This window comes from Polistes canadensis, unplaced genomic scaffold (genome assembly GCF_001313835.1).
Source record: "Polistes canadensis isolate GaletaPanama2010 unplaced genomic scaffold, ASM131383v1 scaffold_184, whole genome shotgun sequence".
Classification (NCBI taxonomy): domain Eukaryota; kingdom Metazoa; phylum Arthropoda; class Insecta; order Hymenoptera; family Vespidae; genus Polistes; species Polistes canadensis.
This window is the reverse complement of record NW_014569731.1, coordinates 281,566-294,918: the sequence shown is the minus strand read 5'-3', so window position 1 is coordinate 294,918 and position 13,353 is coordinate 281,566. Positions and strand designations below refer to the sequence as shown.

The following is a 13,353-nucleotide window of genomic DNA, read 5'->3' as shown; positions in this document are numbered from 1 at the left end:
TAACGTTTGCGATTTATTGCTTAAACGCAATGAATTCGATCCGTTTTTAAAACGAATCATCACTGGAGACGAAAAGTGGATTGTATACAACAATGTCAATCGAAAACGATCGTGGTGCACRCCTAATGAGTCATCGCAAACCACTTCAAAGGCAAATATCACACAAAAGAAGATTCTGCTCTCTATTTGGTGAGATTGGAAAGGTCCGGTGTATTTTGAGCTGCTTCCAAGGAACCAGATCATTAATTCGGAGGTCTACTGTCGGGAACTGGACAAATTAAATGCAGCAGTCAAGGAAAAGCGACCAGAATTCGTCAATCGTAAAGGTGTCATTTTCCACCAGGACAATGCTAGGCTGCACACATCTTTGGCCATTCGGAAAAAATTGATGGATATTGGTTGGGAATTAATGTTACACCCACCATATAGCCCTGATCTTGCATCATCGGATTACCACTTATTTCGATCTCTGAACAACTCCCTCCGTGGTAAAACTTTTAATGATGATGACGCTGTAAAATCGCACTTACTTCAGTTTTTGGCCGAAAAAGATCAGACTTTCTACGAGCGTGGAATTTTCAAGTTGTCAGAGAGATGGCAAAAGGTCATCGAACAAAATGGACTATACATCATAGATTAAAGTTCATTACAAGTAAGAAAAAAAACACTTTTATTTTATGGAAAAAATCCGCAAGTACTTTTATGCCAACCCTTTATATAAATATTAGAAAAATATTATTAATTATTAATTAAAATATAATTATTAATAAAAATTTATACCATTCGATAACGTCAATCCATCTTCGTATTTTATGTGAACATCTTTTATATTTAATTGCAAATTTTCTATAATATTAGTTACTAAGGAAGTTCCATAATTCAACCAAGAACTATAACTAGTAGCATAGTAACCAGGATCTCTATCCGTATCAGCTCTCCATCTTGCTTCTAAAGATTCTAATCGATTAAGTTTGTATTCCAAAAGTGCTTGCTCCTCTGCTTCATTATCGTACTATTTAAATGTTCAATATGATTAATTGAATCAGTGAAATATTGTATATTCAAATAAAATTAGATAATAAAATAAATCCTTTTACCTCATCGATAGAAATTGGTCCTATTACTACATACAATTGATCTATTGCTATAACCCATGACGCAGTCCTTATTTGTCTAACTGGTACTTGCAATCTAATTTTTCCAATAAATCCAGATTTGATTTCAATTGGTAAACCAATGTGACGTAACGCTTCGCGTTTTAATGGTAAATTTTCTAATTCTACTTCTCCTAAAAGTAAATGGATGTGTATCATAAATGTAAATAATTCTTATATATTGCTGTAAATCTATTAATTCAAATTATGTGGCAATATCAAAGGATATAATTATACTTTCGTATATGTATATATAAATATATAATAATTAAACTGAATTTTAATTACTATCTCATTTTTTTAGTTTTTAGTATAAATTTATTTAGTAAGGAGAACAACTACTTTGTTATGTTTATTAACGATTCAAACGACAAAGATAGCAAATATGTTATATAATTAAAATAATATATATTTAAACCAAAACTTGTGTATTTTCAAGTAAATTGTTATTTTAAAAAATATTAACTATGATATAAAGTAAATAAATTTATTAGAAAAAAACATAATCTTACCTGATAAAAGTGCAATACTTAATTGATCCGTATTTAGATTTTCAACATATTTTCCTAAATAAGTATTTAATACCCAGGCTACTAGTCCTTCCAACATTTTGAAAAATGCGTCGTAATTTTTGAAACTGCTCTTACGACCGTGTATATTGTTGCAAGCATCAAGTAAATTTTCTAGGTTAAAACGAGTAAACTATAATATAAATATCAAATATATACAACAATGGGAATAACAAATTATATTGATGATAAGCTTTCATTTGAGCTGCATTTTATAAACATTGTGCATTTAATGTTTGTCATAACATTTTTTAATAATATTTAACTTGTTAACACTAATAAAAAAAAACATTTCCACACACTTGTAAATTCGGTTGACCACCACTGATATTAACATTCATTTATTGTTAGTTCGTATAAATGTATATACATAAATTACTAAATGTTTTAAATAAATATTTTTTCAATGTTTAAGAATTATTTCCAATCTTTTTTACAAATATTTATTCGAAGTTCAACTATAAAAATAACTGGTATCGAAGTATAAATATCTGGCTATATAAGGGTATCTGATTTCTTTTAAGGTTTGCAAAACTCGCGAACTATCCTATTCCATTTTACCAACAGAGAAATATTACGAATACTATTTTTAAATGTAATTATCGTTTCATGAATTTTTCATTAATATTAAGTTTTTATTTCCAATATTCGATTATAAAAAAAGGTTGATTTTTTAAAACTACGATGATTAATTTAATTCGTATGTACACCTATCACCTAGCTACATTCTAGAAGAAGTTATCATCTATTGGTAAGTTAGACAGGAAATAATTTATTAGACATATTTAGCTATTACAACATGTAATAAATATTTAAAAAATAGATATTTTTTATTTATATATTATCCTGCATGAATAAAAATCAAAAAGAAAACATTAATCTGAAATTTATTCATAAATCAATTTATTTAACGTTTCGATATTTTTACAAATAAAAATTGTCAATCGTCGTTATACATAAATTATTATATTTGTTCACATTGTATCACGTATCTCTAATTTAAAAAAAAATAAATGTTCATATTATATACATTAAAATACACATATTACATGGAATCAAAATGTGCTTTAGTGTGTAGACGTTAATGTTTAAAGGTTACAAAGATAAATAAATTCGTTTCAGAGTATACTTCCTACAGTTAATTTGGTATTTAACTTAATTTCATTTTGAATTATAAATATATTTTCAATTTTAATACATTTGTTTATATTAAATGTGTTTGATCAATTATTGATTTACTAGGAAAGCAATAAAATAAGGATAATTGAAAGGCAGATAATATGCAGCCCATAAAATTAGGCGTCTGGATAAATTTGTCATTGATTAAACAACCATAAACAAACCATTGACAAGAGACTATTAAAGAAGATAATATAACAGGAAATGGTAGACTATCTGTGTTCTTGACTCTTAAAACATGTACCTATAACATTTAGTATTAAGTATTTAGTAGTAGTATTAGTAAGTATTTCAAAATTATTGTTTACATATTCATTTGTTTATAAAATTTTTTCTTTTCAGTCAAATTTCATATTTCAATATGTATGCATACAAAATATTAAAAAAAAAATCTAATCATTATTAAAAAAAGCGAATATAATAAGTAAAATAGATTGCTTACCAACATAACTAAAGGTGATGCAAAAAAGAGAATAGTAACACTGCAGCTTATTAAACCAATATATTTTGTAGCAATTTCTTTATCTGTTTCATGAGCAACATAAAAATAAACGACTGCGAGGAAACAAGTTGCTGCTACAAATTGTTTTAGTGTTACTGATTTTTTTACACTGTATAGAATAAATATAATAACATAGCATACTTGCGATATTATTCCAAAAATATTTACTACTACTATAAAGGTATCACCAATTAAGAGTCCATATCTCAGCCACAAGCTACATCTGTTAAAATGAACTGATCAATTTCGAATGATGATTCATTCATACTTATATATTATGACTGGTATGTATACATAAGTAATATTATTTTATTTGATTAATATTTCAAAGAATACGTACGCCATATAACATGTTACAAATGCTAAACTAGAAGAATCTCCAGTTGTACTATTTTTAATATATTTTCTGCAGACTAACCTGTAAAAATTATATTTTTCATACAAATATAAATAAAATCAATAGAATTATCAATAGAATATCATTCCACTATCAAAATATAAATATATATGTAGAATTAAATAATACAATATGAAATAATATATAAATTCAATATTGATAAGATAAGAAAAGACATTAATTTTCATTATGAAGTCATTAATTTAATTCAATTAGAGAGAGATAAGATTGTATGCAAGAAATATTTGAGAATAATCAGTTACTTACACGCCAGCCAAAAATTGTAAAATTGTACATATTGATGCTGATGTTGCTAATGTATCTTTAATCTCCATTGAAACCATGATTTAAATTAATCATTCTATTATTGTCAAGCAATAAAATGTTCATTTGAGATAAGATACCTAAGAAATATACAACTATCATATCCTGGAAATTTCATGATAAAAGACGCGCTCTTTTCATTTACTTTTATTCAATTTTCTAAAAAATGGTAAATTCTTTTGGTGAATTTTAGTGTAAGATTATAAGTGATTTTTCTCAAAACGCTACATCGGAAATAGCCTAAATGTAAAATTTAGAATTTTTTCTACTTATTATATTAATAAACACATCATAAATTGCGATTAATTTCCTTTATTAATAAAAATAAAAAAATCGATCGTAATCAGTAAATTAATTATAATTAAATGCAACTGCATTTCTTAGTACATTGAATTTGTAACTAGAGGGCGATAAACTACGCGTAAAAAAAATAGTACGAATTTTGAATATCTACAAAGCTTATAGTTTATGGTCGTATTATAGTTAAAGGGAAATTTAATAATTTTAGCGTCAACTGTCAACGTTGCAGTCCTATTCCGAATTCCGGATCCATAAACTTTCTTAAAATATTGGAAAGGAAACGAAATTGAAACGGAATGTGCGAACAATCTGCTCAAAATGAAATTAACCAAAGTTATTGTTTCAAATGGAATGATTATCAAAATCATTTATCCGATGTAATTCGTCAACTTTTAGAAGATGATTGTATGGTAGATGTTACACTTTCTGCAGCAGGAGAACGTATTCATGCGCACCGTATTGTTCTATCTGCTTGCAGTACATTATTTCAAGTAAATAAATCTATGAGTGTGTTGAATTTTGTATATGTGTATATATTGTGTGTTGTATGACATAATTGCTATTAACATACTAAATGTTTTCTTGACAATGTTTTTATTTTTGCGTAGAAAAATTTACTACAAAAAACATATTTTTAATAAACAAAATGATTTATATTTTGTGTAACATTTTCTTATATTACTATTACTATTAATATTATTATTATTATTATTATTATTATTATTATTATTATTATTATTATAATGTAGGAAGTTCTGAGTCAAGTAAACGAAGATCATCCTACCATAATATTAAGCGATATATCTGCTCAGGATATAAAATCAATTATTGAATTTACCTATCATGGAGAAGTACGTATTCCAGTAGAAAATATTAATAGTTTGTTGGATGCAGCACGATCTTTAAGAATATGTGGTCTTAATGAGGTATATTTTTTCTCTTCTTTTTTTTTTTTTCATATAACATAAAAAATGTCTTAATAATAAAAAATTGTATAATCTGTCTATAATATGTAATTATATTTGTAGATTGATGATTTTGATGAAAATGATACCATTATTGATAGCAAAGATGCGGCTGAAGATAATATTGATCATTTACCAGAAATAAGTGAAACGGATGAAATCGAGATAAATACATTAAATAATAAATGCGAATTAGGAAATTTAAAAACTGAGGATAAGATAACAGAAAACTCTCTCTTAAATAAAAGAAGAAAAAGAAAAAGAGATGTGATGAAAAGAGAATATAGTGATGATATGTTAGCATCGGCTATTAATGATTTAAGGCTTGGTCAAACTTTAATAGAAGCGGCTACCAAACATAACATACCACGTTCTACATTATACATGCGTGCTAAAGGATTGGGTATACATTTAAATGCATCTAGGAATGAATATCCTGCCGAATGTATGCAAGCGGCAATAGATACTGTGATCGGTTAGTACTTGTCATACTATTTACACTTCTGTTTTAAGACCAACCATAAGAGCATTATAAAATTATTATAGCTGGTACTAGTCTACAACAAGCATCAGAAATATTCAGTATTCCTAAAACCGTATTATGGAGACGGATACAAAAGCAAGGTTATCAAATCCTACGCTCCGAAATGAAAAGATCTTATGGATCGGATAAACGTGAAGCAGCTGTTAAGGCTTTAGAAAGAGGAGAAAATTTAACTAAAGTTGCTCTTGAATTTCAGGTAATTTTCAATTTAATTTCATTCTATATGTTTATTCATGCGTGTATTTATTTTCATATTTTTATTTCGTAGATACCCAAGACAACATTATTTAGAGACAAAGCAAGATTAGTGGACGAAGGGAAATTACCACTTTCATTTTGGAAAAAACGTAAGACAGAAAATGAGGAGTTAAAAAAGTCGAGATTAGAAGAAGCCGTTGCTGCTTGTAAAGGAGGGAAGATGTCTCAGGCGGCAGCATCCATGGCTTATGATATACCAAAGACTACGATATGGAGGCGGTTGCAACAGGATAGTAACAAGTCGGAAAGATTAACAAATAAAAAAAAATCACAGAGAAGTATTGAGACAACATCGAGCACAGTTGATAAACCAAAGCAAGAAGCATCCGATTTTACGTACTGCGAGGTAATATATTTATTATATATTTCACATATGATTATTATAGAAAATAATTATAATTAATTACAGGTCGCGTCAGAAATTCCGATAACATATATAGATGAAAATAGTTTACCGGAGGATTCTGTTATTATTTTAACGACAGAGGATATGGATGGTCTTAATTTAGAAGAGGGAAGACAAATAATTGTAAATTCTGTGAGTATTTTTTTGTTTAAATCACACAAATTTAATTGTTTTAATTAAAAAGTAATTTTCGTTATAGGTATCAAGTCATGAATATGTTCCATGTAATCTAAATATAGAAGAAAATTCTAATTACACGCAACCAGAAAGTTAGTATCAGTGATAAAAAATTAGCTACATAGTAATTTATAATATGTAGCTGATAAAAAAAAACAAAAATATTGACTTATCAATCATTTGTTTATGATATTCAACTATATTTTATATTTATTATTCTCTTTTAGTTATAACTATGTCCTTTCTTAATTTATTATTTTAGATTAACAAGATTAGGACGAAGGATATTATATTTTATAACGTACGTGATAAACGTAACGAACAACGAAAATGATTTTCTTTAAAAGAATTATTTTTTAAATGAAAATGTTATATACATAATTATATTGTAAATAATGCTCGTTCATTTATTTATTATCAATTAAAATAAGGCGCAATATTATATTATCATTTTGCAGTATACATTTTATGTTGTAATTATTGTTAAAGTTATTATTGTATATTCCATACATAACAGATAACTATAATATTTTGATGTATTATAAAAAAACAATGTTTTCTTATTTTATCGAGCTGAATTGGAAACAAATCTAAAGTTAAAAAACAGTAATGTTAGATAAATATAAAACTGTTATATATTTATACGAAAATATTCGATTCGGTTTTATTTCAGTACTCTGATAATCGAGTTTAGGACAATTTCTATTTACGTGCTTTGAAAGTTACTTGTAGAATTCTTCTACGCGTGTAATTCATTTGTTGTATATTTTCGTGGTTTTCATAATTAAACATTCTTTTATATGTGAGCTCGACTTAAAAAAAAAATGAATATATACAATTTTATATATAAAAGCAATAAAAATATAAAATACCGTTCGTTCAAAATTTGTAATTGTTTGAGTTAGTAGGATTATTTTTGCGAATTAATTTTTCGAGATTTTAATACAACGTGAGAAACTGAAAATAAAAAGATAAAGATACGTATCTTCTGTTCTATGAATATACTAGGGGTAAGTGTACAATGTAGATACGTATGTATAGAAATGTGTCATGAATGATTGATGAGAAATTCATTGTGGGCTGGAGAAATTATAAATAGATGATTATTTTTGAAGTAGACATTTTTTATATTAAAGAAATAAATTGTTTTCTTATAGCCGTAACTATTTCCTGAGATATCACAGTATTTTTCAATTTAATGAAAAATTTGTGCGATGATAAGATATTACAAAAATCTCTGCACTCGTTTGAAATTACAGGAGCCACACACAGCTAATAATTGAAATTAGTTAATAAAATGCTTAGAGATAAAGAAGAAAAGTAAAAATAGAAGTAAAGATTATATAAAATCAATTGGAAAAAAAGGAGCAATTAACGGAGTCTTGAACTTTTCCTGAGAAACGATCCAATTAATATGCTTGACAATACAATATTTTTTTTACTTGAACAATTTATATTCGATTATACCGAAGACGAAAATAATTTCGTTATCGTAAAGAAAGAGAGAGAGAGAGAGAGAGAGAGAGAGAGAGAGAGAGAGAGAGAGAGAGAAAGAGAGAGAATATCTTTGATTTAATAACGATACGCGAACGGAATCGTCCTTTCAATTTTGATCCTTATTACTCGTGCTTCTGATAATATAAAACCGATCGTTTCTTTTTCCTTTTTTTTTTTTAAAGAAATGTGATATTTCATTAAATCGTATTCCTCGTCCTGCGACTTTTCGTAAAACGTTAAACTATGCTATTTTTTTTTTTATTTCTTTTTTTCTCGTTGAGAGATAAAAATAGTTTCTCATCAAACTTGAAGGAACTGAAAAAGTACATACAATTTGCTTCGTTGATATAATACCATTCAGGAATACAAATTTAATGAGAAGTATTGAGAATCGGTGATATTTGAAGGTACGATAAAAATAATGAAAAAAAGGGGTCGAATATTATTGTAAAGTAAAATTTACTAGAATAAAAATAAGAAAATTTTTCAAATTTTTTAGTAGTAGGCGAACCTGTGAATGGGTTGCTTATCGCGAGAAGTTTAGTAAATTTTTTTGCAATATTACCAACGATTGGTTGCCATAACTTTATGCAAATTTAAAAATTATGATTTAATCGTCATAATTGTCTTTGCCATTATTTTTTTTTAATAATATAAATAGTAAATAATAACATATCCAAATATTTGCCTTGATAAAATGCTTTTAAAATTGGTCTAAATTTTGTACCTTTGCTAACTGAGTGACGCCATAGGAATCGCCGCCGAGTTTAGTTAGTCTCCCTCTAATGTATGGTAGGTCTGAGAGATTGACTGGACGAAATTTGGATTTTGATAAAATATGTTGTGTCGTTTTTCCATGGGTTCTTAGGCTATTCCAGTGAATCCTTCGGTATAATTGCATCTTCGGGGATGTAAAAACTGGAAGCTACACGCGAAACCAGGTTGGTAATGGAAGTATCGTGTTACAAGTTTTCAGGAGAAAGCATTAAACTTACTTAGTAAGGATTAGATTGACCATCACCAGAGGCCAATCGATTTTGAAGCGATGAGATGTTTATTTCCAAAGATGTAATATTGTTCGCTTAACAAATTTAATATGCGATATTTTAGTATACTTTGTATTTGGAACACAAAACCAATTCGTAATTCGGATTCAACTAAATAACTCGATTTGTACGTATAAATATAATATCATTACCACAGTTGATGTTCATTGAAGATGTTTTTAGAAATACTCAGAACAGTTCGAGAATGTTTAATTAACTCGTGAGAAAATTGAACCGGTCAATAATATAACGGCAAATTGGGTCAAATCCGAGATGGTTTTGTTTCCCTCCGTCAGTTCAGAACTTTCGAAATATTGAATTAAAAAAATCGGGTTGAGATAATTTCTTTTTTTTTCTATCTTAAAAAGCTATCATCTCTTTGCGACGTTCGTATGAATGTGAAAGAACAATTATAAGAAAAAGAGATATTTTATTTATTCCTGGTTGGATATTTCTCAGCTATTAGATTACTTTGAATCTGTAAAAATTTGAAAATCAAGAGAAAGAGAAAGAGAAAGAGAGAGAGAGAGAGAGAGAGAGAGAGAGAGAGAGCGAGAGAGAGAGAGAGAGAGCGAGAGAGAGAGAGAGAGCGAGAGAGAGAGAGAGAGAGAGAGAGAGAGAAAGAAAGAGATATATCAATGAGATTAAAAACATAGCCAATTGCTTTTTCCCCGAAATAGAAGTAATAATATTGAAGCTTTGAGAGGAACAATTAATCAAATTCGGAATTATATTTCTTTGTTGAGTGTTAAATGTTATTATTGAAACGATATTATTTTTAAGCTTTACTCGTCACCTTTTCTCTTTCTCTCTCTCTCTTTCTTTATGATAATTGAAATTGATCGTTTCGTTTAGAGAAGTAAATTATGAGTAGCGTTTTGATTTGTCTATCAAATCAATAATTATTAATTGATTGTTCGGTATATTTATATTTCCATAAAAAATGTTTTTTCTCGCGTTTTATTCGTAGATAAAGTGCAATGGAAATTTCTAGCGTTTTACAATACGAAAATTCTTTCGTATGAACAATTATGTTTTCCTATTCATTCGAATTCCGAAGGTTTTACCGTAGTACACATTTTATACTTTGTATTATTTTTTTTTTATCAACGAACGAATATATTTCTTTCAATTGCATTTTCATAAAAATAAAAACATCGCTTTTATTTTTAACAACATATATTTTTCTGATTCTTGCAGAAGTTGCCAAAGTTGTCCAAGTGGGAAAATTCATTACGAGCATTGGGTTAAACTGGGTATATTATGAAGGTAAAATGCTAAAAATCTTTTAAAATGTAATTCAACTTGTTAATATTTAACATCATAACGATAGATCACTTCAAAATGATATTTACAAACATCAGCAAGTGAATTCGAACTTTCGATCCGTAGTGAAAATGCTTTATGTAATACTTGGACATTCGATAATCGATACGCAATTCCGATAACTCGATTATCAGAAAAGAATTGGAAAAACCGTTATTCGTTAGATGAGAATGTTCTCGAAACTGGAAGATACGTCGATCGAAAATCTAATGTCGCTTTAAACGGTGTTTAACAGTGACATCGTAACCACACCGATCGAGGCATATTATGCAAATTTTGGCCTCGAGAAAGAAGCACTCGTATCGACTCATGAGCTCCAATGTATATTTTTTCTATCTCTCTCTCTTTCTTTCTCTATTTCTCTTGATTTTTCTCGTTTTCACCCTTATCTTCTTTCTGATTATTTTTCACTTCGATGCACTTTCGCACGTGTCGGAACATTTAATCTGCATATAAGATAAGATTAAATGAGATATATGTTTAGTGAGTAAATTTTACCTACGTTAGTAGACAATAAGTAAATGTGTGCATATTTATAATAATCTTCAAGATTATCTAGGGAAATTTATCTCAAACGATTATAAAATATAATAAATAAAGCGTGGAATACATATATATATATATAGACTTTTTTTTATTTAAAAAAATTAATAAAAATTTAATATCTTCATTCTTTCGGTATCAATTTTCTTCGTAATCCGTGCAGATTTTATATACATTTTCACCCGTTTTATTAAAAACGATTATAAGATAAATATACCGTTGAATATATTTGTTTTTCTTTTATTTATTGTTATTTATTATTATTTGGAACAATTAATAAAAATCTAATATCTTCATTTGCGCAGTTTCAATTTTCTTAAAAATCTGTGCAGATGTTACATGCACTTTCGCGCGTTACTGCTAAGCGGCGTTAGAAGATGATAATGAAGTTAACTCTAATAGGGAAGTTAATTAATGTGTACATGTGTGTGTGTACAAGTTAGAGATGATGTCTTTGCTAATACGAAAGACATAGCCATTTCAACTTCCATCGAACTCGAGTTTACCGAATTCCGAAACCTGTAGCTAGTCGATAAAGTACAAAAGTTTGATGTACTTTACTTTAGATTTATCCAAAATGCCGAATAGACTCTTATCTTTATCTGACACGTATCTACCCGACTTAATTCTTTATTGGATTAATAAATCAAATCTTCTTCTTCTATAAAGAATGTCGAAAGGAAAACTTTTCCTTCGAATCACAAAAAACATTTATTTAAAACCAAAAAAGAAAAAGAAAAATTACAAGAACAAATAAATTTTCTCATCTAAAAAACCGTAAATATAAACGCAAAAAAAATAAAAAGTAAAAAAAGGAACTAAAGAATGTCCATTGTGAAAGTTTAATATTTAAAATAATATTCATATCTATATAAAAGTTTTATAAATCTTCGTTTAAAAGAAAAAGGGAGAAGGAATTATTACTGTAGAGATAAAACGGTAGCTTGCCGTGATGCGTTTAATAACGCAAAACGTGTTTTTTTATACGCAAGTAAGTATTCTAGTTTGAGAACCTGAAAGATCTAGTTCGGTAGTTCGAGATGATAGCAGCTGTACACGATTTAACTCGTACGCATAGATGTACATACATAAATACATATATATATATATACGTGTAGAGTAGTAGTCTGCAAATGCTCACTGGAATTCTCTCAAGTAATTCCGAGTACGCTGTTAGTAGAGATCATAAGTTGGTGTTAGGTGTTAGATTCCGCTTTGTATCGCATTCCACATTCTGCACTTCCGATAAATTTCTCTCTTCCACTTTCGATCGAAGCGAGCTCAATTTTGGTCTTCATTAACGTTCGTCTTCATAAGAAATTTATAATCACGCGAGCAGGAAATCGATTAAATAAAAAAAGAAAAAAGAAATCTACGCACATTTATGAGTGAACAAAAGAAATTTTTGTTAAGCCCCTGTTAATAGGCAACTAGCATTACATATTTGTACAAATCAGTTGCATACCTTACGGGGGCTTTAAAAAGTTACTTACTGATAGATGGCGCTTGCTAGCGAAATTATTGACGAGATATGGAGTGTTGCATAGCTTCAGGCACGAAACAAACAAACTATTCGAATAAATTAATTATTAAATGTATAATTACATGGGGAACGGGCTCGGTCGTTTCTCTATCAACAATTTCTTTTATCAATTTTGTATAATCTTCGTAGGTATTATAGAAAGCAAACAAATATCAGAATTTTTGAGAAATCTTTAATATCGGTCATTTAAAAAAAAATATTCTAATTATTATAAATATAATATAACGTCCAAATTTCAATAAATATTGATTTTATCTTAATAAATACTATAGATTATCTCTCTTTCTCGAGATTATAAAAAAAGATAACTTTGTTTACTTTTGTTAATATATTCAAAGTATTGAAAAAAAGAAAAAGCAAAAGAAAAGAAAATATAGAAAAAAGAAAGAAGTATAAGAATAAGTAATAGTAAGAAAAATAAAAAGAAGGTCATGTTTGAAGACCGAACAGGTGTCTGGCGTGAATTTGGTGGGCAGTCCGGAGGATACTTGAGGGAGTAAGCGCTTGCGCATTGAAAGGATGCGCGCACCGGTGCATCATGCGCGCTTTAACGTGTGATGGCTCGGCTTTTGTAAGGGGTTGATAGGATATGAGAGAATAGTAGGATGGTGGTAGTGGTGGTG

At 28.3% G+C, this 13,353-nt stretch overlaps 3 protein-coding genes across 7 annotated transcripts in view; 1 reads left to right on the top strand and 2 right to left on the bottom strand.

Annotated features, from left to right (window-relative positions):
- Nucleotides 1-2,100, bottom strand: part of LOC106789455 (vacuolar protein sorting-associated protein 13D) — a 16,631-nt gene extending 14,531 nt beyond the window's left edge. The window contains exons 1-4 of one of the 2 annotated variants that reach the window (XM_014753653.1): nt 2,026-2,100; nt 1,667-1,837; nt 1,098-1,288; nt 781-1,012 (exon numbers count right to left, since the gene is read on the bottom strand). In XM_014753653.1, coding sequence (XP_014609139.1) covers nt 781-1,012; nt 1,098-1,288; nt 1,667-1,763 — 520 coding nt within the window. In that variant the 5' untranslated portion in view covers nt 1,764-1,837; nt 2,026-2,100. Of the gene's footprint in view, nt 1-780; nt 1,013-1,097; nt 1,289-1,666; nt 1,957-2,025 lie in introns of those variants that run through there. The other variant, XM_014753654.1, reaches the window with a different exon arrangement.
- A 787-nt stretch (nt 2,101-2,887) lies between these two features.
- Nucleotides 2,888-4,503, bottom strand: LOC106789458 (sugar transporter SWEET1). Its single transcript, XM_014753659.1, has 4 exons — nt 4,069-4,503; nt 3,745-3,822; nt 3,345-3,627; nt 2,888-3,146 (listed from the first exon to the last, which is right to left on the bottom strand). Exons 1-4 carry the CDS (start codon nt 4,143-4,145, stop codon nt 2,928-2,930), a joined length of 657 nt encoding a protein of 218 aa, XP_014609145.1. The 5' UTR covers nt 4,146-4,503; the 3' UTR covers nt 2,888-2,927.
- On the top strand, nt 3,633-10,625 carry LOC106789457. Of its 4 annotated transcripts, XM_014753655.1 has the most exons (9): nt 3,633-3,688; nt 4,634-4,916; nt 5,175-5,351; nt 5,454-5,865; nt 5,937-6,130; nt 6,203-6,538; nt 6,602-6,730; nt 6,798-6,867; nt 10,519-10,625. In XM_014753655.1, exons 2-9 carry the CDS (start codon nt 4,722-4,724, stop codon nt 10,608-10,610), a joined length of 1,605 nt encoding a protein of 534 aa, XP_014609141.1. In that variant the 5' UTR covers nt 3,633-3,688; nt 4,634-4,721; the 3' UTR covers nt 10,611-10,625. The 4 variants fall into 4 exon arrangements, 3 of the variants coding, with proteins under 3 accessions (XP_014609141.1, XP_014609142.1, XP_014609143.1); XR_001381993.1 differs by lacking the exons at nt 3,633-3,688; nt 10,519-10,625 and adding an exon at nt 7,038-7,651 and having other exon boundaries at nt 4,590-4,916; nt 6,783-6,867; XM_014753656.1 differs by lacking the exons at nt 3,633-3,688; nt 10,519-10,625 and adding an exon at nt 7,038-7,237 and having other exon boundaries at nt 4,590-4,916.
- The last annotated feature ends 2,728 nt before the right edge of the window (nt 10,626-13,353 follow it).